At 39.8% G+C, this 25,372-nt stretch overlaps 1 protein-coding gene and 1 non-coding gene across 4 annotated transcripts; both read right to left on the minus strand.

Moving 5' to 3' along the window:
- On the minus strand, positions 1-25,315 carry GSKIP (GSK3B interacting protein). Of its 3 annotated transcripts, XM_033191415.1 has the most exons (4): positions 25,233-25,308; positions 8,196-8,259; positions 5,122-5,382; positions 1-1,767 (listed from the first exon to the last, which is right to left on the minus strand). In XM_033191415.1, exons 3-4 carry the CDS (start codon positions 5,377-5,379, stop codon positions 1,606-1,608), a joined length of 420 nt encoding a protein of 139 aa, XP_033047306.1. In that variant the 5' UTR covers positions 5,380-5,382; positions 8,196-8,259; positions 25,233-25,308; the 3' UTR covers positions 1-1,605. The 3 variants fall into 3 exon arrangements, with proteins under 3 accessions (XP_033047306.1, XP_033047308.1, XP_033047309.1); XM_033191417.1 differs by lacking the exon at positions 8,196-8,259 and having other exon boundaries at positions 63-1,767; positions 25,233-25,315; XM_033191418.1 differs by lacking the exons at positions 8,196-8,259; positions 25,233-25,308 and adding an exon at positions 24,875-25,016 and having other exon boundaries at positions 63-1,767.
- LOC117071806 lies at positions 2,485-2,669 on the minus strand. Its single transcript, XR_004432548.1, has one exon. It is a non-coding gene; the product is annotated as a U2 spliceosomal RNA (small nuclear RNA).
- Positions 25,316-25,372: the final 57 nt, after the last annotated feature.

Consider the following 25,372-nt stretch of genomic DNA (forward strand, 5'->3'; position numbering starts at 1 on the left):
TTGGAATTAATCATTTATCACAAAATGAACAATTTCAATTCTTAAACATACAATCACTTTTCTTCATACTAACTCAAAATGAGTAAACAGAATTTTATTCAAACTTTACAAATATCATTTACATTTAGCCTGAGATTAAGCATGAGAAAGTTCAACCTGAAGTTAGACTTCATTGCCCAGTTAAGCATCTGAAAATAAAGCTGAGAATGAATATACATCATCAAACAAAGCATTCCAATGAAGTCTGGCAATGAATTGTGACACAAACTGAACTTTAATTTGCTCTGGTCCACATGATCTTCAGAGCCTAAAAGTTCCTATTTTTTAATAATGATGGAAAAATATCTGCAAATGACAAATGCATGAAGGTGTGACCAGATGCAAAATTTTAGTTCAACATTTCTACAGCAGCTGCTTTAGGTGACCATTAAAAAACAACTCCCCAATCCTTATTGTTCAACATGTACTTGAAAACATGCGGCAGCATGGTACAGTTTATTAAATTTATAAATATCAGTACGTGTAATAAAATATAAAATACTGAGTATCCCTTTTTCAAATATTAAGTCTCTGAATGCTTCATTCATCCTTTGGTTTCAAACCCATACAATGCACTCATATTACATTGTAGATTTTGCATGGAGACAGAACACTGTACATCTGTTGGGGAAGGTGGGGTGCTGTGGGAATACCAAAGCACTACATCATAGAAAGTAAATGTTGAAGCAAAAATACTTTCTGAATATATACTGTACATTATGTAAACACACATTCAGAATAAGAATCAACACAGGCCAAAATATTGTTTTCTAGGAAACCAGAATCTTCTTTCTTTTAAATCACACACTGAAGATGCTTTTTGTTAAGAAAAAGAATGAAGTCTGTTCCTGTATTTGCTTGTGTGCTTAGGTATCTTGGAAATGAGTAATTATTACATTCATTGCTAACCGTTTATCCTCTGCTTAGTTGGCTGGCTGTTGCAAACACGGAATACAGAACTATTTCAGTCCCTGTTTTTCATTTAATACTAGTTCAGTAATATATAATTAAATAATCTTTATTAATCCATTATTTCTAATATAAATAGATTAAGTGAAGCAGTGAATTTCAAAATTTGTGCAGGGGAAACTAGTTGATAATTTGTTTCCAATAAGGCTAGTAGCAATTAATTACTACAAAGTTTCTCCAAGCTAGTAGTGAACCCCTGATTTAGCAGGTTGAATCAAACTGTATAGTTAGGTAATTCTAATTCCTCTATTACTGTGCAAATCTAGAATTTTCTATGTAAAAGACAGTGCTGGCAGCATCAAAGCCCTGTAATAAGAGTATGAAATACTGATTAGGATTTGAAATGAAGAGATATTATATGAAGACATGTGAATGTCTTAATGATGGTATCATAGCAACGGCCTCAGAATTCCCTTACTGAAACAGAAACTAAGACAAATCATTATTCAATAATCTTCTGAGCCAAAAGCCTAAGTTGAAAGCAAGTGATAAAAACACAAAACCAAAGATGCATTTTCTATGACCATATGCAAGAATTTCAAGCTTTATATCAACATTCTGTACCAGCACCAGCCCCTCTGAAAGGAAAAAGCGTAGTCATGACTGTCCATCCCTTTTCAAAGCTTCCAGTCTTTGAAGGAGTGCGTTTCCAAAGGCTTCCCGGTAGGCGGGGCTGAGTGTATCCAACAAGGAGTAGACTGTTTCATGGTAGGGAGTCTGTAAATGATCATCCACCTGGTCAAAAGCATAGCCTACCACCTACAAGAGAAATGCAACAGTGAATTCATTAGTTTTCATGCTGGTACAGAAAACAAAATCCAAGTGTTTACGTGAGTAATCATCCTTTCAAAAAAAATTATTTTTTTTCCTAGCCACTAGACCACCAGATACATGGATAATTATTGAGTGACACTATTTCTCAATCAATGTCAGAGTATGCACATTTTAAACACAACCTTTAATACTTCAGCAACTTACAATGTCTAACACAGAAACAAAACCACTAAAATGCTCCCTATAGAATTTTCTTTAAAATTTAAAAGGTTTTACTTAGAATCTCAAGGAAATGCAGAGAATTTGAAAAGCTACACAAAAACCGTTTTATTTTCATATTCTAAGACATGCATCTATTATTTACCCTATTTAATTCCACATATACTGAGGGTCCACTACATTAAGTACTGTAATAGGTAATATATCATTAGTTCATATTTTTATCATTTTTTTACTCCTTTTATAAATAGAATTCTAGAAATTATTCCTAACAATTTAGTTTTAATAATTAGTTGTTAATTTTAATAACTGTTTCATTAATTGGTTTAATAATTTGTTTAATTATTCATTTTAATAACTGCTTAGCTTTATTATTAGTAATCTGAAAGGCCACTTTCACCTAATATATTTCTTATCTGACAGGGAATAAATGCTCAACTCTGTGAGATAAAAGGGAATGTTACTGTGTTTTTTTTTCCTTGGTAGGGGTACACTATTTCTGGAAGTATTGCAATACCAGGTCGATGAGTGAAGTGAATGGAGCAAGAGCCTATTCTATCTCCCTGCTCCAAAAATCCATTTAATATATTGTCCTTGCATAGAGGACAAACATATTAAACTGATAAGAGATACTCCAATTGATCTAAGGCTAAAGGCTGAGAGGCAATATGTTTTTGTTTTTGTTTTTTCCTGTGACCACAGCTACAACTTTTCTTTTTGATGAGATTATAAGGTATATCATGGTTCACCATCACAATATAGGGCAAAATTAATTTAGTTTTTGCTGACTTAAGTTTGTACATTCCCTATATAAATCCTAAATTTTTATGACATCTACTTAAGCCATAGAAGGTGAAAGTTTATGTTAGAAGCTGAGTTTTTTTTTTTTTTTTTTAATGAAAAGCAGAGGCAGACACCTAAGGAAAATGAATCACACCTCTTCAGATCCATGCTCGATTACTGTACTCTCTACAGTGGAGTACAGTTCAGTTTGCCTTCTTCCTCTTATCCCTGCTAGACTGTGATCTTCCTGGTGGACAGGGATCATGTCTTATTCATGGTTTGATTTTCAATTGCTGACACAGGATAGTTGCTCAATAAATGTTAACTGAATCAGACTGAAAAACAAACAAATATTTGAGCACCTACTACATGTCAGGTTTTACAAATGGTTCACATTTTTCTGTATCACACAGTCATATAATCATTCCCCAAATCGTTTTAAGTTTTTGTAAATCTCCAAGTTATAGATTAAGAAGCAGGAACTCTCAGGGGTAGACAGACTCACCCAAGATCATTTAAATTCACATTTAAGGCCGGGCGCGGTGGCTCAAGCCTGTAATCCCAGCACTTTGGGAGGCCGAGACGGGCGAATCACGAGGTCAGGAGTTCGAGACCATCCTGGCTAACACGGTGAACCCCCGTCTCTACTAAAAAAAAAATACAAAAAGCTAGCCGGGCGAGGTGGCTGGCGCCTGTAGTCCCAGCTACTTGGGAGGCTGAGGCAGGAGAATGGCGTAAACCCGGGAGGCGGAGTTTGCAGTGAGCTGAGATACGGCCACTGCACTCCAGGCCGGGTGACAGAGCGAGACTCCGTCTCAAAAAAAAAAAAAATAAATAAAATAAAATAAAATAAATTCACATTTAAGACTGCTGACTCTCTGATCAGAACTCCTTCTATCTCTCCATAGCCAACTTAGAATTAACCAACACAAGACAGAATTAGCTTACTAATTCTGTCATTTATCTCTATTTCTGATTTAAGATTCACCTCTAAACGCTCTGAGTTTTTAGTACAAATTTAAGGATGTGTAAAGAAGTGCACAAAAATTAGTTAAATCAGGTACTACGCTTAAAGTTAAGCAGCTATCTTTGTGGCAGCTGTGAGGAAATTGAGGGTGGTACAGATGCTGGCCTTGCAATTTACTCCATCAAGGAATATACAGTATACACGACTCATCTTCGGCAAACTGAATCCAGTGAAGTAGAGAGATGTTTATGTACTTAAGATAGTATCATGTGACATTCTTACTTGCTTAGGTGGGCCTTGCTCACCACCTTATGATAATGTACAATTACTTTGAACAAATATAGAAACACAGAAATGTATGACATTTGTTAAGACTGAAGATTCATTGGTTACTAAGGTTAAAACTAGATTTTAGATTTTCTAATGTCTATCCCTCTGTTCAGTAGGTCAAAGGTTTTTATAATAGTTTTTTTTTTTTTTTTTTAAAACAGGGTCTGTGTACCCAGGCTGGAGTACAGTGGCCCAATTCTAGCTCACTGCAACTTCGGACTCATGGTCCCCCTCCTAAGCCTCCCAAGTAGCTGGATTACAGGAATGTGCTGCCATGTTGGGCTGATTAACAAAAAATACATTGTAGAAACAGGGTCTTGCTATGTTACCCAGGCTAGTCTCGAACTCTCGGCCTAAAATGATCCTACCAGCTTGGCCTCCCTAAGTGCTAGGATTATAGGCAAGAGCCCACAGGCCTGTCCTATAGTTTTTTCTTTTTTAATTAAAAGTTGCTCTCAGGTGATGTTTTCTACTATTCTAAATTCATGATTTTGGTTTAGAGAATGGAAAGGTTAATCTGCCTAGAAGAGCTCCCATAATAAAGAGATATTCATAATAAAGGGTTAATGGGACACTTAGAAATCTGGGGGCGGAATGTTCTGCTCTGATTTACTTCTGATCTAAGAGTTGGAAAACAGTGTTGTCAAGTACGTTATTTTAACAGAAGAGACATTTCCAAGAGGTTGACGAAGATCTTTTCAACACAGTAACTGCAAAACCCATTCAACGCAGAGAATGTATATATAATTTTGGTGAACACATTTAGCTATAGATGAGAAATAAATTAGTTTTGGGGGTCATGATTAAAACAAAGTCACACCCTGCAAATCAAATGGTTTTCAAAAAATTCGGTTGCCCTATATCCATCAACAGCCTTTAAAATTAATAAAAATTTCTAGATAAAAAGTTTTTCTTAAAAAAATTTAGAAGCTACTGAATATTCAGTTCCCATGTAACACTCTTTCCCTCCACACTACCTCTCTTTTTGATAAAGTGGTGAAGACATAAATTTTTTTTTTCTAAAAAGAGAAGTGAGTTACCTTGAGCCCTGCTTCAGTGAGCTCTAAGCAATATCTGTTTCTTTCCTTTGTTTCCACATTGATATAGGCCACATCATCTGCACACCGCAGGCTTTTCGAGACAAACATGTTGTTAACAGCAAAGAGAACATCATTTACAACTGCTTCAGCTTCTAGCCTCATGTCTTTCATGTCAGTTCCTTCAAAACCATTAAGCTCTGAACCTTCTTCAAATCCTGACATACTGCTTAGCTCCATGGGATTACAGTCTGTTTCCATTCTCTGAAAAAAAGCAGTTATAAAATTTGTTTATAGAAAGACATTCAAAATACTACATTTGATTAAAAATAGCTATGCCTTACAATTGCTACTTAGTACAAAACACTAGCTAACAATTTTTAGGAAAAATACTATCTAAAAACATTTCTAGTGTTTTTTCACAGCAAAATCACAGACACCTATAGATTTTCAAAAAAAGAATCTCCCTTCTCCACTTACCCCCAACAGGTCAATTTCCATATTGATAAGCATTTAGAATATATATATATATACACACACACTTTTTTTTTAAGCTATTTTGAATAATGCCTCAGTAACAATCCTAGTACATATTTTTAAATGTATAATTTTTCTCTAGGACAGATATTTAGAACTGAAATTGCTGAGTCAAAGGACATACTTATTTTACTTTTTTTTTTGAGATGGAGTCTTGCTCTGTTGCCCAGGCTGGAGTGCAGTGGTACAATCACGGCTCACTCCGCCTCCTGGGTTCATGCCCTTCTCCTGCCTCAGCCTCCTGAGTAGCTGGGACTATAGGTGCCAGCCACCATGCCCAGCTAATTTTTTTGTATTTTCACTAGAGATGGGGTTTCACCGTGTTAGGTAGGATGGTCTCGAACTCCTGATCTTGTGCTCCGCCTGCCTCAGCCTCCCAAAGTGCTGGGATTACAGGTATGAGCCACCGTGCCTGACCTATTTTAACTTTTAATATATACTGCCAATTTGCCCTTCAAAAAAATACAGTATGACTTCACTGACAGAGTATGAGGGACTGGACTTTTTCACCTCTTTCCAATTCTTTTAAATTTTTGCCAATTTAAGAGGTGAAGAATGATAGTTCATTGTTGTAATATGTATTTCCTTGAGTAAATATATTTTTGGGTGTTTGTAGGGTATTTTTAGTTCTGAGATCATATAGTTGCAATAAGCAGAAATGGAAATAAATCTAAATTGCATGAAATCAGAGGGCAAGTCTTTACCTACCACAGTACACTACCACTCAGTAGTTCCTTTTATGACTTCTAGATTGGGGTTCTGCTCTAGGCCTTACCCATCCCATGATTACATTTTAAAAATCCCCTAAATTCTTGTTGTATCTGAATTTAACTCTTTCATCCATCTGGAATTTATTTTGCACAACTTTATTTTCCAGATGGATAGCCAACTGTCCCAACACCACTTACTGAATAACTCACCTTTTCACCACTAACTTGAACTGACCCAAATGTTATATTTTGAAAAATATTTCTAATTTCTCATGTTAACTGGATCCAATATAACTGCCAGGCTGCTATGTGGTTTTAGCTTTTCTGTGACTGGGGTTAAAAAAGATCTTCCTGGCTAAATGTATTGTTAAAATTTGAAACGTATGAATGAGAAAAGTTAATTAATGTGAAAGTGCTTTGGAATGTAAACAAGGCTTTACAGAACAAACTATGGTGAGCTATTGTGCTTTCTTTTTGCTTGGCAGGTTTTAAAAGTAAAGTTTCACTTCTCTGATACGGAGTAAGCATCTGCCGTCGTGAATGAAGCATAACTCTTCATTCACTCAAGTGAATTCAATCAACCTTCATTTCCTATCTACTTGAACACTGTGGTCAAGGTCTAGTCCCACCCCCTAACCACACTGGGGTTAGATTAGACTGGTAATAAATGGTAATAAACTCACTGTATTTTAAGAGACAAGGTCTAACCATGTTGCCCAGGCTGGAGTGCAGTGTGTGATCATTGTGCACTATAACCTAGAACTCCTGAGCTCAAGCCATCCTACTACCTCAGCCGCCTGAGCAGTTGAGACAACAGGCTCGAGCCGCCACACGTGATCCTTAAATGCTTTTTTAGAAGAAGTCTCAGTTTTTTCTGACAATATGGACAATTTTTATGGGCATTTATTTAAACCACTGATCTGGTACATTACACAGTCCATCGCTATTCCAAGTTATGCCCTATTTGTGTAATATTCAAAATCCTTCAAGATAGTGACATTTAAAATTCTTTAAGTTAGTCAGTAGACTTACTTGTAAGAGCTTATAAAATTATAGATACACTTTCATCACTGCAGAAAAACAAAATCAAAATCAAAAATCTCTGGAAGACGAGTTATTTTTTTCAGAGCTCCTGAGCGATTTTGCTGTGCAGCCACTGCTCTAAATTATCAGCAAAATCTTAAGAAGCTAGAGTTCCTACAGCTGAATGTCATTTCCACACTACAAAAGTCAAAACTACTTGCCGAAGGCAATTTATAACATATGTAAAGCTATTTCAAAAAATTACATAGCAAATGTATAATGTATTCCTCCAATCCTAATTCAATTAATAATATGTTTTAAAGACTCTTTATCTTGTCTCTCATAGCACTTTACAGAATTAGTCACTTGCTACAAACAACAGAAGTTAATTATAAAATTACCAATTATTGCTGGAGCAATCTGTCGGGTAACTGAAAGCTCAAATTGACTTATAGGAAAAAAAATTTGGTTTTCCAAATTTTACCTTATTCCAAAAATAATCAGTACACTGCTTAAGATTGTATTTGGTTTTATATATATAAAATGAGCCCTTTCTTTTTTACTAGTTTTGAAGATTTAGAGATGACTGACTACTATAAATCTCTTGACACCATGAATATCAAACATCTTAATTTTGCTTAAGTTATCAAGTACTTCAATTAGAGATGTCAGAAATAATGATCATTACATAAAAAGATGTTTATATGAGAAAGTTTTACATTTATAAAGCTTTTTTTTTTTTAAGCAAGAATCTAATTCATTGCAATTAGGATCTTGATGCAGAAAGATCAAGAATCCAGTACTTAAAGGGAAGAAATCCTCACAGGTCAGTGAAGTAGGTCACCAAACAGTTGTAATAATCAGCACCAAGCTGCAAAAAAAGAGGAAGACACCTTTCCTAAGACTGAACTTTTAAGACACTTTCCCTGAAATGTCTTTGAGTAACATACAATTTAGACCTTTTGATGACACATACAAATTAAAGTAATGGAGCATGACATAAATAACATTTTTAGCCATTATTTTAAGGTATGATTACAACTTGTTTTTTGTTGGTTGAAACAGGTTCTTGATTATTTACCAATATCCTTTTCCCTGCCTACGACCACCCATATTTTCCAAGGGCAACCATAACGCCCCCTTCCCATACTAAGTAAAGTAACCAAGAAATTTGGCTGAGATTGACTCCAATCCCCAGATACAGACTCTTCCAAACTAATGAATACATGAAATTCTTCCTGGTTACTTTATTTTTTTGAGACAGAGTCTTGCTCTGTTGCCCAGGCTGGAGTGCAGTGATGTGATCTTGGCTCACTGCAACCTCCGCCTCCCGGGTTCAAGACATTCTCCTGCCTCAGCCTCCCGAGTAGCTGGGATCACAGGCCTGGCTAATTTTTGTATTTTCAGTCGAGACAAGGTTTCACCATGTTGGCCAGGCTTGTCTTGAACCCCTGGCCTCAAGCAATCTGCTGCCTCAGCCTCCCAAAGTGCTGGGATTACAGGCATGAGCCACCATGCCCAGCCTTCCTGGTCACTTTAATCAGAATAGTTCAGTCCCAGCACACAGCCCAAGCTGTTCCAGGCAGCCACGTTGAGATGGGGCCACTAGCCCAAGCACGATGCTGACAACGGAAAAAAACAGAGCCAAGAGATTCACAGAGAAATGCGGCCAGAGTCCACTCTGGTTTCCCAGCCTTTGCACTTCTCAGTTATTGGAGCCAACAAATTCCTATTATCTTACTGGCAACAGAAAGCATTCTACTGGATTTAGGAGTCTACCCATGATGAAAGGCAGTGATTGATTTCGCTCTACAACAGCCCTATGAAGGTAAAAAGGTTTAGAAAATGGAGCTCAGATGATGATGATGACTATTTTTGTGCCTGTCATGTAGAAAGTGCTTAATAAAAGCTTTATAGAATCTAGATATCAACAGTTTCCTATTGCTTCTATAATAAATTACCAAATTAGTGGCTTAAAATAGCACACACTTACTCTCTTACAGTTCTGGAGATGAGAAGTCTAAAAGCAAGATTTCAGCAGGTCTGTATTCCTTCTAGAGGCTTCAGGAAGAAATCTGTTTCCTTACCTATTCTAACTTCTAGAGGACATCTGAATTCCTCAGCTTATGATACCTTCCTCAATCTTTAACATATATAAAAACATTCAAATGCCTTCTTTTTCCGCTCTTCCTTTTTTGGAGAGTTATCTATTTACGAGACAGGATCTTGCTGTCGCCTAGGCCATAGTGCAGTGGCACAGTCTTGGGCTCAAATGATCCTCCCACCTCAGCCTCCCAAATAGTTGGGACTACGGGTGGGTGCCATCAGGCCCGGGTAATTCTATATTTTGGAGAGACAGGGTCTTCCTATGTTTACCCAGGCTAGTCTTGAACTCCTGGGATCCAGCAATCCTCCTACCGTGGTCTCCCAGAATGCTGGGATTACAGGTGTGAGCCACTGCGCTTGGCCATAATTTATTTTCAGTGAACACATTTGATGGGCAACATAAGGTGGTAGGCAGTTTACATGCTTCTCTTAAAAGGAGGCCTAGAATACTTGCCAAGCCCACTGCCTTCTCTGGAAAGGTTTCTGAATCATAGGTTTCATGCTTTGTATTTTAATTCCAGCATCATCATAGCAAAATGTACTCGGGATGGGTATTTCAATTAAAGGCACCATCTCAAGGTTGGCAAGGGGTTTATTTATGTCTTAAGTCAAGAGCTTTGTCCAGCTACTTCCGGATGGTGGTCTAGCTAATCAGATTCTCTCTTAAGGAGTTTGAAGAGACAAAAACCATGAAGTCAGTTAGCTGGTGACGACAGCTAACTGTGATGACAGTAGTTACAGAGGAAGAGCAGTGAGCAGCTAGGTTGCTATGTTGACGGACACTTGAGAAGCAGCTTCCATACTTCGGATTATGTACCCCAGAAGATAAAAATATTTTGAGCAGACATCTTTTTTTTTTTTTTTTTTTTGAGACGGAGTCTCGCTCTGTCGCCCAGGCTGGAGTACAGTGGCCGGATCTCAGCTCACTGCAAGCTCCGCCTCCTGGGTTCAGGCCATTCTCCTGCCTCAGCCTCCCAAGTAGCTGGGACTACAGGCGCCTGCCACCTCGCCCGGCTAGTTTTTTGTATTTTTAGTAGAGACGGGGTTTCACTGTGTTCGCCAGGATGGTCTCGATCTCCTGACCTTGTGATCCGCCCGTCTCGGCCTCCCAAAGTGCTGGGATTACAGGCTTGAGCCACCGCGCCCGGCCGAGCAGACATCTTATTATAAGCATTTATATAAATATTCTACCACAATTAAAATATTTAAGACATATAAATACACATTTAAACAGAAGGTAAAGATGGAATATAGATATATTTTCTGCTCAATGGATTATCTGTGTACCTGACTAGAAGCCTGTACCATTGAGGATGAGAAAATACAGGCCCATTTCAGTGAAGGAACAACCACTGGAATTACTACTGACACTTTAGAATTGCCATCAGGTTACCAGAATGGTTGACTCATCAATGTGAATCCTGTAAAACTCTTTGCTTTCCCTTTTTGTACACAAAACAATTTATCACCATATAAGAAATTCTAGATGAACAGAACTTTCTGTGATGATGGAAATGTTCTTTATTGTTGTCCTCCAATACAGCAGCTAGTAGCCATCTGAAGTTTGGCTACTGGGATGGAGAAATTGAATTTAAAAATTTATTTAATTTTGGTTCATTTAAATTTAAATAGCTAGTGGCCACTGTATCAGATGGCACAGGTCTAGACCTCTGTGAAAACTTGCAGATAATATAATAAGCAGAGTTTATACTAAGGCTGAAAAATCTCAGCGGATGTAAAGGCACTGAATCAAACTTCATATGAGTAGCAAAATTTGGAAATTGAGATATAATTGAATCCTAACTACTGTACGTAAAGGAATCAATCATCGCTTCAAATAGTAAAAACTAATGAATCATTATCCTATGTTTTATAATCTTGTCTACTCGGATTCTAGGTTTATTAATCAAATATCATAATCCACTCTGTACCAGCATTTTTTTAAGCACTAGAATACTAATAAAAGATGTCTACTGGTAGCTTACAGTCTAATTTGGGAAAGACAGGCACATAAAATATTTGCACAAATATTAATGCCATGCACACACATCATAACTATTCTCCCCAAACGTACTTAATTGTGAGTGGTAGATAATTACAGAAAACAACGATACGTCTTGGTCCTACTACACTATCACTAAACTTGTATGAAACTGAGTTGGCCACATAATCTCATTGGTCTCACAGAGTTCTCATCTACAAAATAAGGTAAATGGGCAGAAAATTCTTTGCTGTTCTAAGAGCTTTGACATTCTATAATCTATGACATAGTGGTTAGTTACGATAGGGCTTGACTAAGGGGACAGGTCAGTCAAAACTGGTCTGGCATGAACACAAATAAAGAGTTATAAATAAGCAAAAAGGTCTTGAGAATTGTGAGAAATTCTGTGTAGGGAACAAAACATAAGCAAGGTCAGCACAGGGTGTGGCAGGAACTAGTTGGGCTAAAGTACAAGGATATGCAGGGGTGGCTCAATTTGACAGCGTGCTGACACCTAGAGAGAGGAATTTGATTTTGATATAATAGGCTGTTTTAAGGTCTTGGGAATGGAATATCTTTTTATTTAATACAGGTTTCTTATTGGCAGTATGTAGTGTGGTCCTGCTTTTTTATCCATCTGGCAATCTCTATCTTTTAATTGGGGTGTGCTATGGTAAGAATATTTGTCCCCTCCAAAACTCATGTTGAAATTTAATTTCCAATGCAACGTGGCAGCACCAAAAAGTGAAGCCTTAAAAAGGTGACTGGGTCATGAGTCACTTCCCAAAGAGTGGATTAATCCATTTACCGATTAACAGTTTAATGGGTTACCATGCAAGTAGAACTGGTGGCACTGCAAGAAGAGGGGGAAAAGATGTGAGCCAGCACATTCAGCCCCCTTGCCATGTGATGCCCTGTGCCACCTCAGGACTCTGCAGAGTCCCCACCAGCAAGAAGGCCCTCTCTAGATGTGGCCCCTCTACCTTGGACTTCTCAGCTTCCATTACTCTAAGAAATAAATTTCTTTATAAATTATCAAGTTTCAGGTATTCTGTTATAAGCAACTGAAAATGGACTAAGGGTGTTTAGACCACTTACATTTAATTTGATTACTGTAATTATTGATATAGTTGAGTGTGAATTTGCTATCTTGCTATTTGTTTTTAGTCCCATCTGTACTTTATTCCCTTTTCCTTATTTTCCTCCTTGCTTTTGAATTAACCACTTTTTAGGATTCTATTTTATATCCTTTGGTTCTTATTATATTTTTTGTTGCATGTTTTTGGTGATTGCTTTAAAGTTTATAGTAGACATCTTTATCAAAATGTACCTCCAAATAATACTATACTATTTCATGTATATGAACTTTACAAGACACTACTATATAGCATTTGCTATTTTTGTCACATATTTTACTTCTACATAAATTATAAACTTCGTAACAATATTATTCTTGCTTTAAACAGTCAATTATTTTTCAGAGATTTAGGTAATAAGAAGTATTTTATATGTAACGATATAATTACCATTTTTTGTGCTCCTTCATTTGTACTGATGTATAGCTACATGTATTATCTGTATCATTTTCCTTCTGCCTGAATAACTTCTTTCAACGTTTCCTGTAGTGTAGGGCTGCTGTTGATGAATCCTTTCATCTTTCCTATGTCTGAACTAGTCTCCCTTTCACCTTCATTTCTGAAAGATATTTTTGCTGGGTAGAGAATCCTAGGTTGACAGTTTTTTTTTTTTTCAAGTCTTTAAATATGCTTCTTGGGTGCAGTAGCATGTACCTGCAGTCCCAGCTATTTGGGAGTCTAAGGTGGAAGAACTGCTTGAGCTCAGTTCATGACCAGCCTGGGCAAAACAGTAAGAGCCTGTGTCTCTAAAAGAATGAAACAGATGTTTCTCAACTATCACTTTGCTTGTCTTGTTTCCCATTTGACATTTGATGTCATTGTTATCTTTGTTCCTCTTGGTGTAGTTTTTTCATGCTTCTTTTCCTTAGGTTTCATTGAGATTCTGGAATCTATAGGTTTATAGTTTTCAACAAATTTGGAAAATTTCTGGCCATTATTTTTTCAAACATTTATGTGTCCCTACCCTCTTTGTGGACTCTAATTTTATGTATATTAGTCCAAGTGAAGATGTCCTATTCCTCACTGCTGTATTTTTTTCACTCTGTTTCATTTTGATTTATTGATATGTCTTCAAGTTTGTTAATCTTTTCTTCAGTATCTATTCTATTTGTGTCTTTTAATCTTTTAAACACATTTTCCATGTCTTTGCTTAATTTGCTCAATCTTTTTTCTAGTTTTTTTAATATATAAAATACAGCTGTAATAAGTGTTGTAATGTCCTGCCTACTAATTTCAAGTATTATTTCTGGGTTAGTCTCAACGGACAGATTTTTCTTCTCAATTATAGGCTATATTCTGCTGCTCTGCATGCCTGGTCATTTCTGACTGGATGCCAGACATTGTGATTTTGGTGCTGAATGTTTTTATATTATTTTAAATATTATTGAATTCATTTGGTTAGACGCATGGTGAGAAAAAGTTTAAAAAGTAATAAATATTATTGAGCATTGTCCTGGGAGGTAGTTATCTGGAAACAGCTTGATCCTTCTGGGTCTTGCTTTTAGGCAAGATCTGTATTTAATCTCTAGTTAATTTTGTCCCATTACAAAGGCAAAACCTTTCTGAGTACTCTACCCAATGCCCTATGAATCACGAGGGTTTCTATTCTGTGTGATATGAGAATTATCCCTGGTCCTGCTTTAGCTCAGAAAATTGTTTCCTCTAATTATTTTTTTTAATGGAAGAACAGAAACGATTATTAAACACATGAAAATACACTCACAGTTAGAAATCATAGAAATAATTAAAATGAGGTAACATGCCGGGCGTGGTGGCTCAAGCCTGTAATCCCAGCACTTTGAGAGGCCAAGATCGGCAGATCACGACGTCAGGAGATAGAAACCATCCTGGCTAAGACGGTGAAACCCCGTCTCTACTAAAAAACACAAAAAACGAGCCGGGCGAGGTGGCAGGTGCCTGTAGTCCCAGTTACTCGGGAGGCTGAGGCAGGAGAATGGCGTAAACCCGGCAGGCGGAGCTTGCAGTGAGCTGAGATCCGGCCACTGCACTCCAGCCCGGGCGATAGAGTGAGACTCGGTCTCAAAAAAAAAAAAAAAAAAAAAAAAAAAATTGAGGTAACATTTAACATCTTGCAGATTGGCAAAACATTTTTCTTTTTGAGTCTACACATGAAAAATTTTCTAAATCAAGTATTATTGAGGACGCAGAACAGAGAACATTTAGACACTGAGTGGGAGTGTAAACTGGCACAACACTTTGGAAAATGATTTGATACTATCCAATAAAGATGAAGATCCAGCAATTTAGGCTCCAAAGAAATGAGAAGATTTATAATTTTCATATCACCTCTGCTTTAGAAAGTCCCAAGCTGAGTATCCTCCTCTCTTTTTTTTTTTTTTTTTTTTGAGACAGAGTCTTGCTCTGTCACCCAGGCTGGAGTGCAGTGGCACTATCTCAGCTCACTGCAATCTCGGCCTCCTGGGTTCATGTGATTCTCCTGCCTCAGCCTCCTGAGTAGCTAGATTACAAGCAGCCACCACCGTGCCTGGCTAATTTTTGTATTTTTAGTAGAGACGGGGTTTCACCATGTTGGTCAGGTTGGTCTCAAACTCTTGACCTCAAGTGATCCACCCACCTCAGTCTCCCAAAGTGTTGGGAATACAGGCATGAGCCACCCCACCTGGCCCCTCCTCTAATTCTTTTTGGTAGTTCTTTCCCCAGCCCAGGGCAGTGAACTCAGAGCCATGAATCAGTATTCAGCTGCAGGCTGGAGGGAGGTCCTTTGTATATCTTCATAGTCCTTGCTTTCTGTGAAGCTATTTACTTTCTAGTACTCTGTCCCAGCTGCCCTGGCCTTCTTGGGTTTCTAGCTCTATGTCCTCAATTCAGGGAGACCATCAGGCTTTACCTGGTTTTTTCTTTCCAGTGCCATGACTGGCTTTAGGCAATACACTGGGGCAACAGGCTCACCATATTTGTATCACGCTTCTCAGGCATTACTGCCCATTACCTGATGCTCAGAAGTCTTGAAAACATTGTTTCATATATTTTGCCCACTTTTTCTTTTCTTTTTTTTTTTTTAAATTAAGGTGAGAGTGTCCTTGTTAGTCTATCTTGGCCTTAAGGGGAAATCCCAATGATCAGTTTTGAGCTAACTTTGCAAGCCTATTTTATTAGTTTCTCTTTTACTGACTTTGGTCTCTCCTATACCACTCTGAACCAACGTTTACCGTCTTGCTGTTTCCTTCATTAATGAATTAAATGCATCTGACACATGCTCACCATATGTTTTATGGCATCCATGTTTTTAACTTGAAAAAAATTATTTTAACACTACTTTGAAGACTTTTAGACCTCTAAAATTCAGCTCAGACAAACCTATTTCAGGATTCTGATTCTGATCTCAAGATGGTCAATCACTGTATCTTCCTGAACAGTATCTCTGTTTTGGTACTGCTGTACTTAAGCCTCATGGCAAATAATTTTTGTGTCTGTACTACTACAGATCCATGAAGATGGGAGCCTGTGATATACATATCACCAGCACAGTGTCTGGCATAAAGGAGGACTTCGTTGAATATTTTCTGAACGAATAAAACACAGAGAAAATTCTGACTCTCTGCTTCTCAAGTGTGATACTTGGCTCTGTGACAAGGAGTATACAAAGACTCAGGACAAACATGGCAGATATTCTTGGAAAATACACATCGCTCTTACTATATCAATATCAGGAAATATTACAAAACTGCCTAGAATTTTAATGAAAAGGTACACAAATGTTTGGATGTCTCAAGTCATATCGTCTTTAGGTTATACCCCATGCGTCTAGGGTTTCCTTTGCCCCTAAAAGGTACATCTGAGTGAGGATTATTTCCATGAAAAATAAGTTTGAGAAGTATAGCCCTAATCCAAGGAATTAATTCAAGAAGAGGAAAATTTCAGGCATTGTGTCTGGCAGTATAAAGTTAAAAAGCAGAGGCACGAGCTGGTAAAAGGATACAAGGTTAGGGCTGAGTTAGGCTTTCTCTAAGTTTTTGCAACTCTTTCCACTTCAGTTATGCTATTGCTCTGTTAAAAATTAATTGTTAATAGTTTTGGCTGGGTGTGGTGGCCCACGCCTGTAATCCCAACACTTTGGGAGGCTGAGGCAGGTGGATCACTCGAGGTCAGGAGTTTGAGACCAGTCTGGCCAACATGGCGAAACCCCATCTCTACTAAAAATAGAAAAAATTAGCTGGCCATTATAATCCCAGCTACTGAGGATGCTGAGGCGGGAGAATCTCTTGAACCTGGGAGGCAGAGGCTGCAGTGAGCTGAGATTGTGCCACTGCATTCCAGCCTGGGTGACAGAGTGACACTCTGTCTCAAAAAAAAAAAAAAAAAGATTATTGATAGTTTTAATTTTTTAACATTCTAATTTTCCTATGGTGAAAAGAAAATGACTGTTTTCAATAAGAAAAAACAATTTAAAAATTGCGATCTTTTGGAAAGTACAGGGTGTAGGAAGCAGAAATCTTTTTCTTAGAGAAATCAGGCTATCATTCAGACACTTAAAATAACTGGTAGCATTAGTTGCAAATAAAACAAGAGCTCTGAATTTATCTGCATTTCCAACAACTGTTTTGAAAGTAAAGATGAATAAAGTTTATTAATTATTATCAGCAATTTAGAATTTAGGCAAAGCTAAAACCCAATTTAACCTTTGTTTTCTGTAACACATAACATTTAATGTTTTCAATATCTTACATATATATTTATTTTAAATAAAAAATTTTAATTCAGAATCATGTGTAGTATCACAAATACCAAGTATTTGTAATTCAAGTAAGAATGGCTATTTTCCCTTTTTTTTTTTATTTTTATTTTTTTTTGAGACGGAGTCTTGCTCTTTCACCCAGGCTGGAGTGCAGTGGCACAATCTCAGCTCACTATAAGCTCTGCCTCCTGGGTTCAGGCCATTCTCCTGCCTCAGCCTCCCGAGTAGCTGGGACTACAGGCGCCCGCCACCAGGCCCGGCTAATTTTTTTGCATTTTTAGTAGAGACGGGGTTTCACTGTGTTAGCCAGGATGGTCTTGATCGCCTGACCTCATAATCCACCCACCTCAGCCTCCCAAAGTGCTGGGATTACAGGTGTAAGCCACTGTGCCCAGCCTATTTTCCCATTTATACACTAGTTTATAAAATTATTCTGCACCCTATTTTCAGCAATGACACAAACATATATATATTCTAGTAATTATAAATCTAGACAACAGAATTGTGCTTATCTTAGTCTCTCTGTATTGCTATAAAGAAATACCTAAGGCTGAGTAATTTATAAACAAAAGAAGTTGATTTGGCTCATGGTTCCACAGGCTGTACACGAAGCACAGTGCCAGCATTTGCAGTGGCCTCCAGCTGTTTCCATTCGTGGTGGAAGGGGAGCCAGTGTGTGAAGATCACACAGTGAGAAAGGGTGGAGGTGGAGGAGATACACAGGTAGGTAGGTAGGTAGATAGAGAACAGGACACCCAGGCTCTTTTCAACAACCAGTTCTGTCAGAAACTGAGAGAGAAAACTCACTCATTCCTGGGAGAAAGACACAGAGCCATTCGTGAGAGATCCACACCACTCCCACCTCAAACTGACACCCCCACCCCACCCTGCCCCAACACCTCTCACCAGGCCCCATCTCCAACAGTATGGATCAAATTTTCACCACAGACTTGGTGGGGCAAAACAAACCATATCCAAACCATAGCCTTTCACTCTTCGCTTCTCAAATCTGATGTCCTTCTCACATTCAAAATACAACCATTCCATCCCAATAGGCCCCAACTCTTAACTTGTTCCAGCACCAACTCAAAAGTCCAAAGTCTCATCTGAGACTCAAGGCAAGTTCCTTACAGCTGTAAGCTTGTGAAGTAAAAATTCAAGTTATTTACTTCCAAGATACAATGACAGAATAGTCATTGGATAAATGCTGTTGTCCAAAGGGAGAAATTGGCCAAGAGAAAAGGGTAAGAGGCCCCATGAGAATCTGAAACCCCTGAGGGCAGACATGAAACCTTAAAGTTCCAAAATCTCCTTTGAGCATGTCCTGCATCCTGGGCACAGCGGTGTGAGGGGTGGGCTCCCAAGGCTTTGGGCAATCTCATCTCCATGGCTCTGCTGGGTGCAGCTCATGTGGCTGCTCTCATGAATTGGAGTAAAATGCCTGAGGCTTTTCCAGGATGAGGGTGCACACTGCCAGTGGCTGTGCAATTCTGTGGTCCCCATGGCATCCCTGTTCCCACAACTCTGCTAGTCAATACCCCAGTGGAGACTCTCCATCGGGGCTCCAACACCACATTTCTGCTTGGCAATGTCCTAGCAGAGTCTTTCTGTGACACCTAGGCCTTCTGATATATCCTCTAAAATCTAGGTGGAAGCTGCCAAGCCTCTGCCACTTTTGCATTCTGTGCCCTGAAGTCCTAACAACACATAGAAGCTGCAAAGGCATACAGCTTGCAGCCTCAGCTGAGTACCTGGAGCCCTTTGAAACAGCTGGAGCTGGAGCAACCAGGATGCAGGGAGCTGCATTCCAAGGTGGCAAAGGACAGTTGCGCCCACAGCTTTGACTGTGGAAACCATTCTTGTCTTCTGAGGCTTCTGGACTTGCGAAGAGAGGGACAGCCTAGGAGATTTCTGAAATGCCTTGAGGGCCTTTTCCCCATTGTCTTGGCTATTAGCACCTGGCTCCCTTTTATCTGAACTGGATTCTTCTCCTGAAAGTGCTCTTTCCTTCTTTAACACAAGGCCAGGCTGCAATTTTTCCATATTTTTATGCTCTACTTTCCTTTTAAATTCCAACTTTAGGTCATTCCTTTCCTCCCATATTTCATTGTAAGCTGTTAAAAGGAGCCACGCCACTTCTTGAACGCTTTGCTGCTTAGACATTTCTTCTACCAGATACTCTAGGTCATCACTCAAGTTGGGCCTTCCACAAAGCCCTAGGGCATGGAAGCAATGCAGTCAAGTTCTTTGCTACACTGTAACAAGGGTCACATTAGCTCCAGTTCTCAATAAGATCCTCATTTCTCTCTGAGCTCTCCTCAGCATGGCCTTTACTGTCTATATTTCTATCAGCATTTTGGTCACAACCATTTAACCAATCTCTAATAAATTCCAAACATTCTTTCATCTTCCTGTTTTCTGAGCCCTTCAAGCTCTTTCAACCTCTGCCCATCACCCAGTTTCAAAGCTGCTTCCGCATTTTCAGGTCTCTTTATATCAACACCCCACTCTCAGTACCAATTTTCTGCCTTAGATGCTTCCACTCATGACAGAAGGGGAGCCGGGATACTCAGATCACATGGTGAAGGAGGGAGGGAGGGAGGGGAAGTGGGAGAGAAAAAGGGAGTGGGGAGAGGGAGGGAGACATATACAGAGAGAGATAGAGAGAGGAGGTAACAGGTTCTTTTCAAAGACCAGTTCTCAGGGGAACTAAGAGTGCGAGCTCTTTCACTCTCAGAAGGGCACCGACCCATTCGTGAGGGATCCACCCCCACGATCCAAATACCTCCCACCAGGATTCACCTCTAACACTGGGGATAAAATTTCAACATGAGGCTTGGTGGGGCCAAACCATTTTCAAACCATAGCAGTGCTTTTGTTGATTAAGGGGGGAACTCAGGATAAAGAAATACACAGGGTTAATTTGAGTTTTTACAAACTGTAAATAAACAGCAACACTGACTGGGTGCTGTGGCTCATGCCTGGTAATCCCAGCATTTTGGGAGGCTAAGGTAGGTTGATTGCTTGAGGTCAGGAGTTCGAGACCAGCATGGGTGACATGGTGAAACCCTGTCTCTACCAAAAAAACACAAAAATTAGCCAGGCATGGTGGCACAAGCCTGTAGTCCCAGCTACTTAGGGGCTGAGGAAGAGGATCGGGTGAACCTGGGAGGTTGAGGCTACAATGAGCTATCGCACCATGCACTCCAGTCTGAGTGACAAAGTGAGACTCTGTTTCAAAAAAAAAAAAAGTGTAGCAATACAATCCTGTAAACTTTTCCTTGGAAACCAGAAACTGTAAATAAGACTCTAGGAAAAAACACTCAAAAATGGAATGTTAAAAAAAAAAAAAAATTCAGGTATGACAGTTTCTTATTTCTATATAATCCTCTAGGAAATAAGTATTACTTGGCACTATATTTAAAGTACATTCTAACAAACATAATCAATATCTACAGAGACATAAAGTAGAAAACCTCACTGCTTTCCATTTAAACTACAAATTGGTTCTCTACCAGATCCTGAGCAATATGCTGTTCCTTGCAAAGAGACAAAAATTGGAATACTTTACACTTGCTATTATTTATTCTGGTAGATTGTATCACTTGATGTAAAGTTTCCATAAATGATTCCTTAAAACATCATACATAAATTGTTTAGGAACCAGCTCTTTCTCCATCTGTTGGCATCATTTTTGGGTCATGTTCGGGTGTTTGTGTTTTTGGAGGATTCATAAAACTGGTTATTATGACACTGATTACTAAATCGTTGATTCTTTACGTCCTAATTTATTAGACTATTTTGTTTCATTACGAGTTCAGAGCATCAAAGAGCTTTGTCCTTGATGACAAAAAAAATGGGTAAAGACAGTCATATATACCTAGCCTGACAAAAGAACAGTCCCAGAAAGATTTCAGGAGCTTTACAGAGACTGCAAATTTTTACCTTCAAAGTCTGACCTTTCAGTTGACATTGTAACAGTCAGCTGAGGGCAGGATACAGTATCTTAATCATGATTACCTTTATCTGTAAAACACACTACAACCTGGAAAATCTTCTCAATATGAACAAGAAGGGGCCAGTAAGGTGTGATGGTTAACAGGCTCTCAAGCAGACTGGGGCTAGGATTTTAGCTCAGCCACTTAATTTACTCTGTGATTTGGAAAAAGACATTTTAATCTTTCTCAGTTACACATTCCTCCTCTTTAAACTGATGCTAAAATAGCATCTACCTTTAAGTGTATACAGAGAACTAAATGAGTGAATTCATGGAAAGTGCTTAGAACTGTGCTGGGCAAACAGCTGAAGAAATATTATCTATTCTATTAAAAGTATTTAACACTATCTTTCAAGAAGAAAGCCTTGCCCTGAAGCTCAAGCCATGTGCCTCCAAGTTACATTATGTGCTCTTTACATTATGCAGGAGATTGGCTGCTGCTGTGTTGCTCTTCCTTCAAGAGCCATAAGGTATGGAGACCTGACAGCATAGTCCTGTTACCTCAGGTGCAAGTCATAAAAAAAGGTCAACTACATCTCCTTGGCTTTTCTTTCATTTCCCATGTTAACAGATTTCTCTGAAGGACGATTATTTTGACATGACCCATTTAGCCTCTGGCATACAGCCTCTTACCTGTCACTTCAAACTTTTGTATAATTCTTAATAAGCTGACAATATTCGATTGGGTAATTATTTTCTTTTTTGCTAAATTTATTTTTATTTTTTGAAATAGGGTCTTGCTCTGGCACCAAGGCCGGTTTCAAACTCCTGGTCTCAGGTGATCCTCCCGGCACTGGCCTTCCAAAGCGCTGGGATTACAGAGACGCTTCACCACACCTGGCCAGGGTAATTATTTTCATCTTCCTCAATTAATGCAAGGTGTTAACATTTTGTGACAGGTACTTTGTCTTTCACAAAACCAAAACGGCACTGTGAATTGGGATGAGTTTGTTCCCTACTGTATCATGATGACAGGTCCTAAACCTGGACATTTATACTGAATTTCTCCTAGAAAGCATAAAGTTTACAAGGCTACACACAATACTCTGAAGAGAGCATATTTGTTATCGCAAAACCTTCGTTTTAATTTTCCTTTCTGATATTTGAAATTGCAGGCACTATATGGATAGCCTGAATGCAACTGTATATTGAAAAAGGAAACCACTTATTTAATAGCTGCTGAAAGAAGTTCAAATCGTATCTATTTGTCAGAAGTCTATTTCAAACCTTTCAAAGCCTATTCTAATTTATTGCCAGATAAGATCCCACCTTTGACTTTTCATACCACCTTGCTTATATTCCTTTTATGGCAAATATTAGAATTATTATTTGCAAACATGTTTTATCTTCAAAATATATCCAGAATCCAACTGCTTCTAACTAATCATCTTTACTGCTACCACTTTGGTCCAAACCACTGTCATCTTTTCCTTGGATTACTACGATATCCTTCTAACTGGTTTTGTTGTTTTCACTCTGGTCCTCCCACTTCCACACCAGACTATTCTTAACATAGCAGTTAGCATGATCCCATAGAAACTTAGGCCATATTATGTCACTTCTCTCCTAAATCCACCTCACCCAGAGTAAAGGCCAAAGTTCTTTTTTTTTTTTTTTTTTAAGACAGAGTCTCACTCTGTTGCTCAGGCTGGAGGGCTGGAGTGCAGTGGCATAATCTCGGCTCACTGCAACCTCCGCCTCCTGGGTTCAAGCGATTCTCCTGCCTCAGCCTCCCAAGTAGCTGGGATTACAGGTGCATGCCACCACACCTGACTACTTTTTAATATATTTTTGGTAGAGACAGGGTCTCACCATGTTGGCCAGGCTGGTCTTGAACTCCTGACCTCAAGTGATCCGCCCGCCTTGGCCTCCCCAAGTGCTGGGATTACAGGAGTGAGCCACAGTGCCTGGCTCCAAAGTTCTTATCAAAGGCCCAGGAGGCCCTACATGATGTGCTTCCTCTGCGCCCCCAGCCCCCAACTGCCCAGCTTCTTTTTCCTTGACTCACTCCTGATGTTCCCTAAACTCATCAAGCATTCTCCTGTGACAGCGCGTTGCACTTGCTGTTCCCCTTGTGTGGAAAACAACTCTTCCAGGTATACGTGTGCCTCACTTCCCAGCTTTCTCCAAGTTTCTGCTAAAATGTAATCTTATTAAATAAGTGAATTTCTCTTACCATCTCATATAAAAATGGCAAGTCCCTTCTCTCTTCCCCATCTCCATTCCCTTTACAATGCTTTTGTTTTTCCAACAGCCCTTATCACCACAAAGCATATTATTCACTCATTTATTGCATGTTTCTCCTCCCTTCAATAAAACGTAAGTTCTAGGAAGGAAGAGACCTATCTGTTCACTGCTCTATCTCCAGCACCTAGAACACTGCTTGGCACACAGAATGCAATCAATAAATATTTACTGAATAAATGAACAAACATCCACTTTATTTATTTTTTTAAAGAGACAGGGTCTTGCTCTGTGGTTCAGGCTGGAGTGCAGTAGCATAATCGTAGCTCGTACGATCCTTTCTGATATTTGAAATTGCAGGCAGTCTATGGATAGCCTGAATGCAATTCTGCAGCCTCAAACTCCTGGGCTCAAGCGATCCTTCCGCCTCAGCCTCCAGAGTAGCTGGGACCACAAGCAGGCACCACCATGCCCAATGACCTTCCACTTTAGAACATAAACTCCTTGAAGGTTCTGCCTGATTCTTGGTACTGTTCACATCATCAACTGTGGTGACATTCATTTAATAGACCTTAACAAACTTTTTGAGTGAAGAGCAAGGGAATCTAAGTTACTGAGAATACTTGGGGTAAGTCTACAAGGAATTAGGGGAATCAACAATCCAAGCAACTGCATACAGAGCACCCTGGTTCTCAAACGAAAAGGTGGTTGTGGAAAGCGGAACCAGATGTTTCTCCATCTACCAACATTTTGGGCAGTATTTCCAAGGCATTCATGAAAGTTGCCGAGACAGTAAATATTTCACTCCTTAAATTCCTCGTCTTAATTCACTGGGATTAAACAGCTCTATGTTTCAGGACTCTGTTCAGGTTCGTGCCCTACTCATATCGTTTAATCTTCCTAATAAATCCATGCACATAAGATTTTAATCCACTGACACTGGGCAAAGGAGGCAACGTGGGGTCGGGGAGGGTAGTGGCCGGCTCATAGTGGCTGGGCTAATAGGTGTCAGGGCCAGGATGCTAACCCAGGACATTTGGCTTCTGGGCCATCGAACACCCGCATCCAGGCCTTTTGAGGTTGACTAACTTAAGAGCCGGCTCCGCCTCTGCAGGAGTTGCCTCCCAAAAGGCAGAAATACGATTGCGCAGACGAACAGAACAGCCCAAGTTCTTCACCCAGGTTCCCGCGGGATCAGGAGCCTTCAACATTTCTCAAGGAATGCAGTTTTGCCCACAGATGCTTCGAAAACCCAAGTTTCCTGATCATTGGTATGACACACCCAGGATTAAGCGAGCGTATGCGAGAAGCGCTCTGCAAACGGCCAGGCGAACGGCAACGAAGAGGAAGCCTCGGAAACAATACCTGAATGAGGCGGGGGCTGAAGAACTTGCTGACAATGGGCACCGGTCAATGCTTGGGGGCGGGCGGGGATGCTCGAGAAGGGCTCCAGTCCTCCCCGCGGAGACGGCGGAGCCCCAAGTGTGCGTTTCTGGGGCGCCGAGGTCTGAGGGGGGCCGGGAGAGCCAGGTCGGTCTTAACACGCCCCCAGACCCCTCTTAACACGGGCGCGGGGCCCCTGCAGCCTGCAGCCCCTCTCGGCCCAGCCCGCTGCGTGGCGTCGCGTCCCCGTCCGGAAGGCCCCACGGCCCGCCGGCGCCCCGAGCCCCTAGCCCTTCTCGGAGGCCACCCCTCGCCCGCAGCCCGCCCGGCGGCTGCTTACCTGCGTACCCGGCGTCCTCTTCTTCTTCCCTCCGGAGGCGAGTGGAGCCGACCGGCGGTGCCGCCCCCTCCCTCCCCGCCCTCGCCCGCCCCGCCCCCTCGGAGCCGGAACTGCTCCAGCTCCCGCCCTTCTGCCCGCCT

This window comes from Trachypithecus francoisi, unplaced genomic scaffold (assembly GCF_009764315.1).
Source record: "Trachypithecus francoisi isolate TF-2019V2 unplaced genomic scaffold, Tfra_2.0 Lachesis_group3, whole genome shotgun sequence".
Classification (NCBI taxonomy): domain Eukaryota; kingdom Metazoa; phylum Chordata; class Mammalia; order Primates; family Cercopithecidae; genus Trachypithecus; species Trachypithecus francoisi.

Coding starts and splice junctions, on each gene's coding strand:
- GSKIP (XM_033191415.1), bottom strand. CDS start 5,379: ATGGAAACAGACTGTAATCCCATGGAGCTAAGCAGTATGTCAGGATTT. Junction 1,768..5,121: donor TCACTGAAGCAGGGCTCAAG/GTAACTCACTTC, acceptor TTTCTCTTGTAG/GTGGTAGGCTATGCTTTTGA.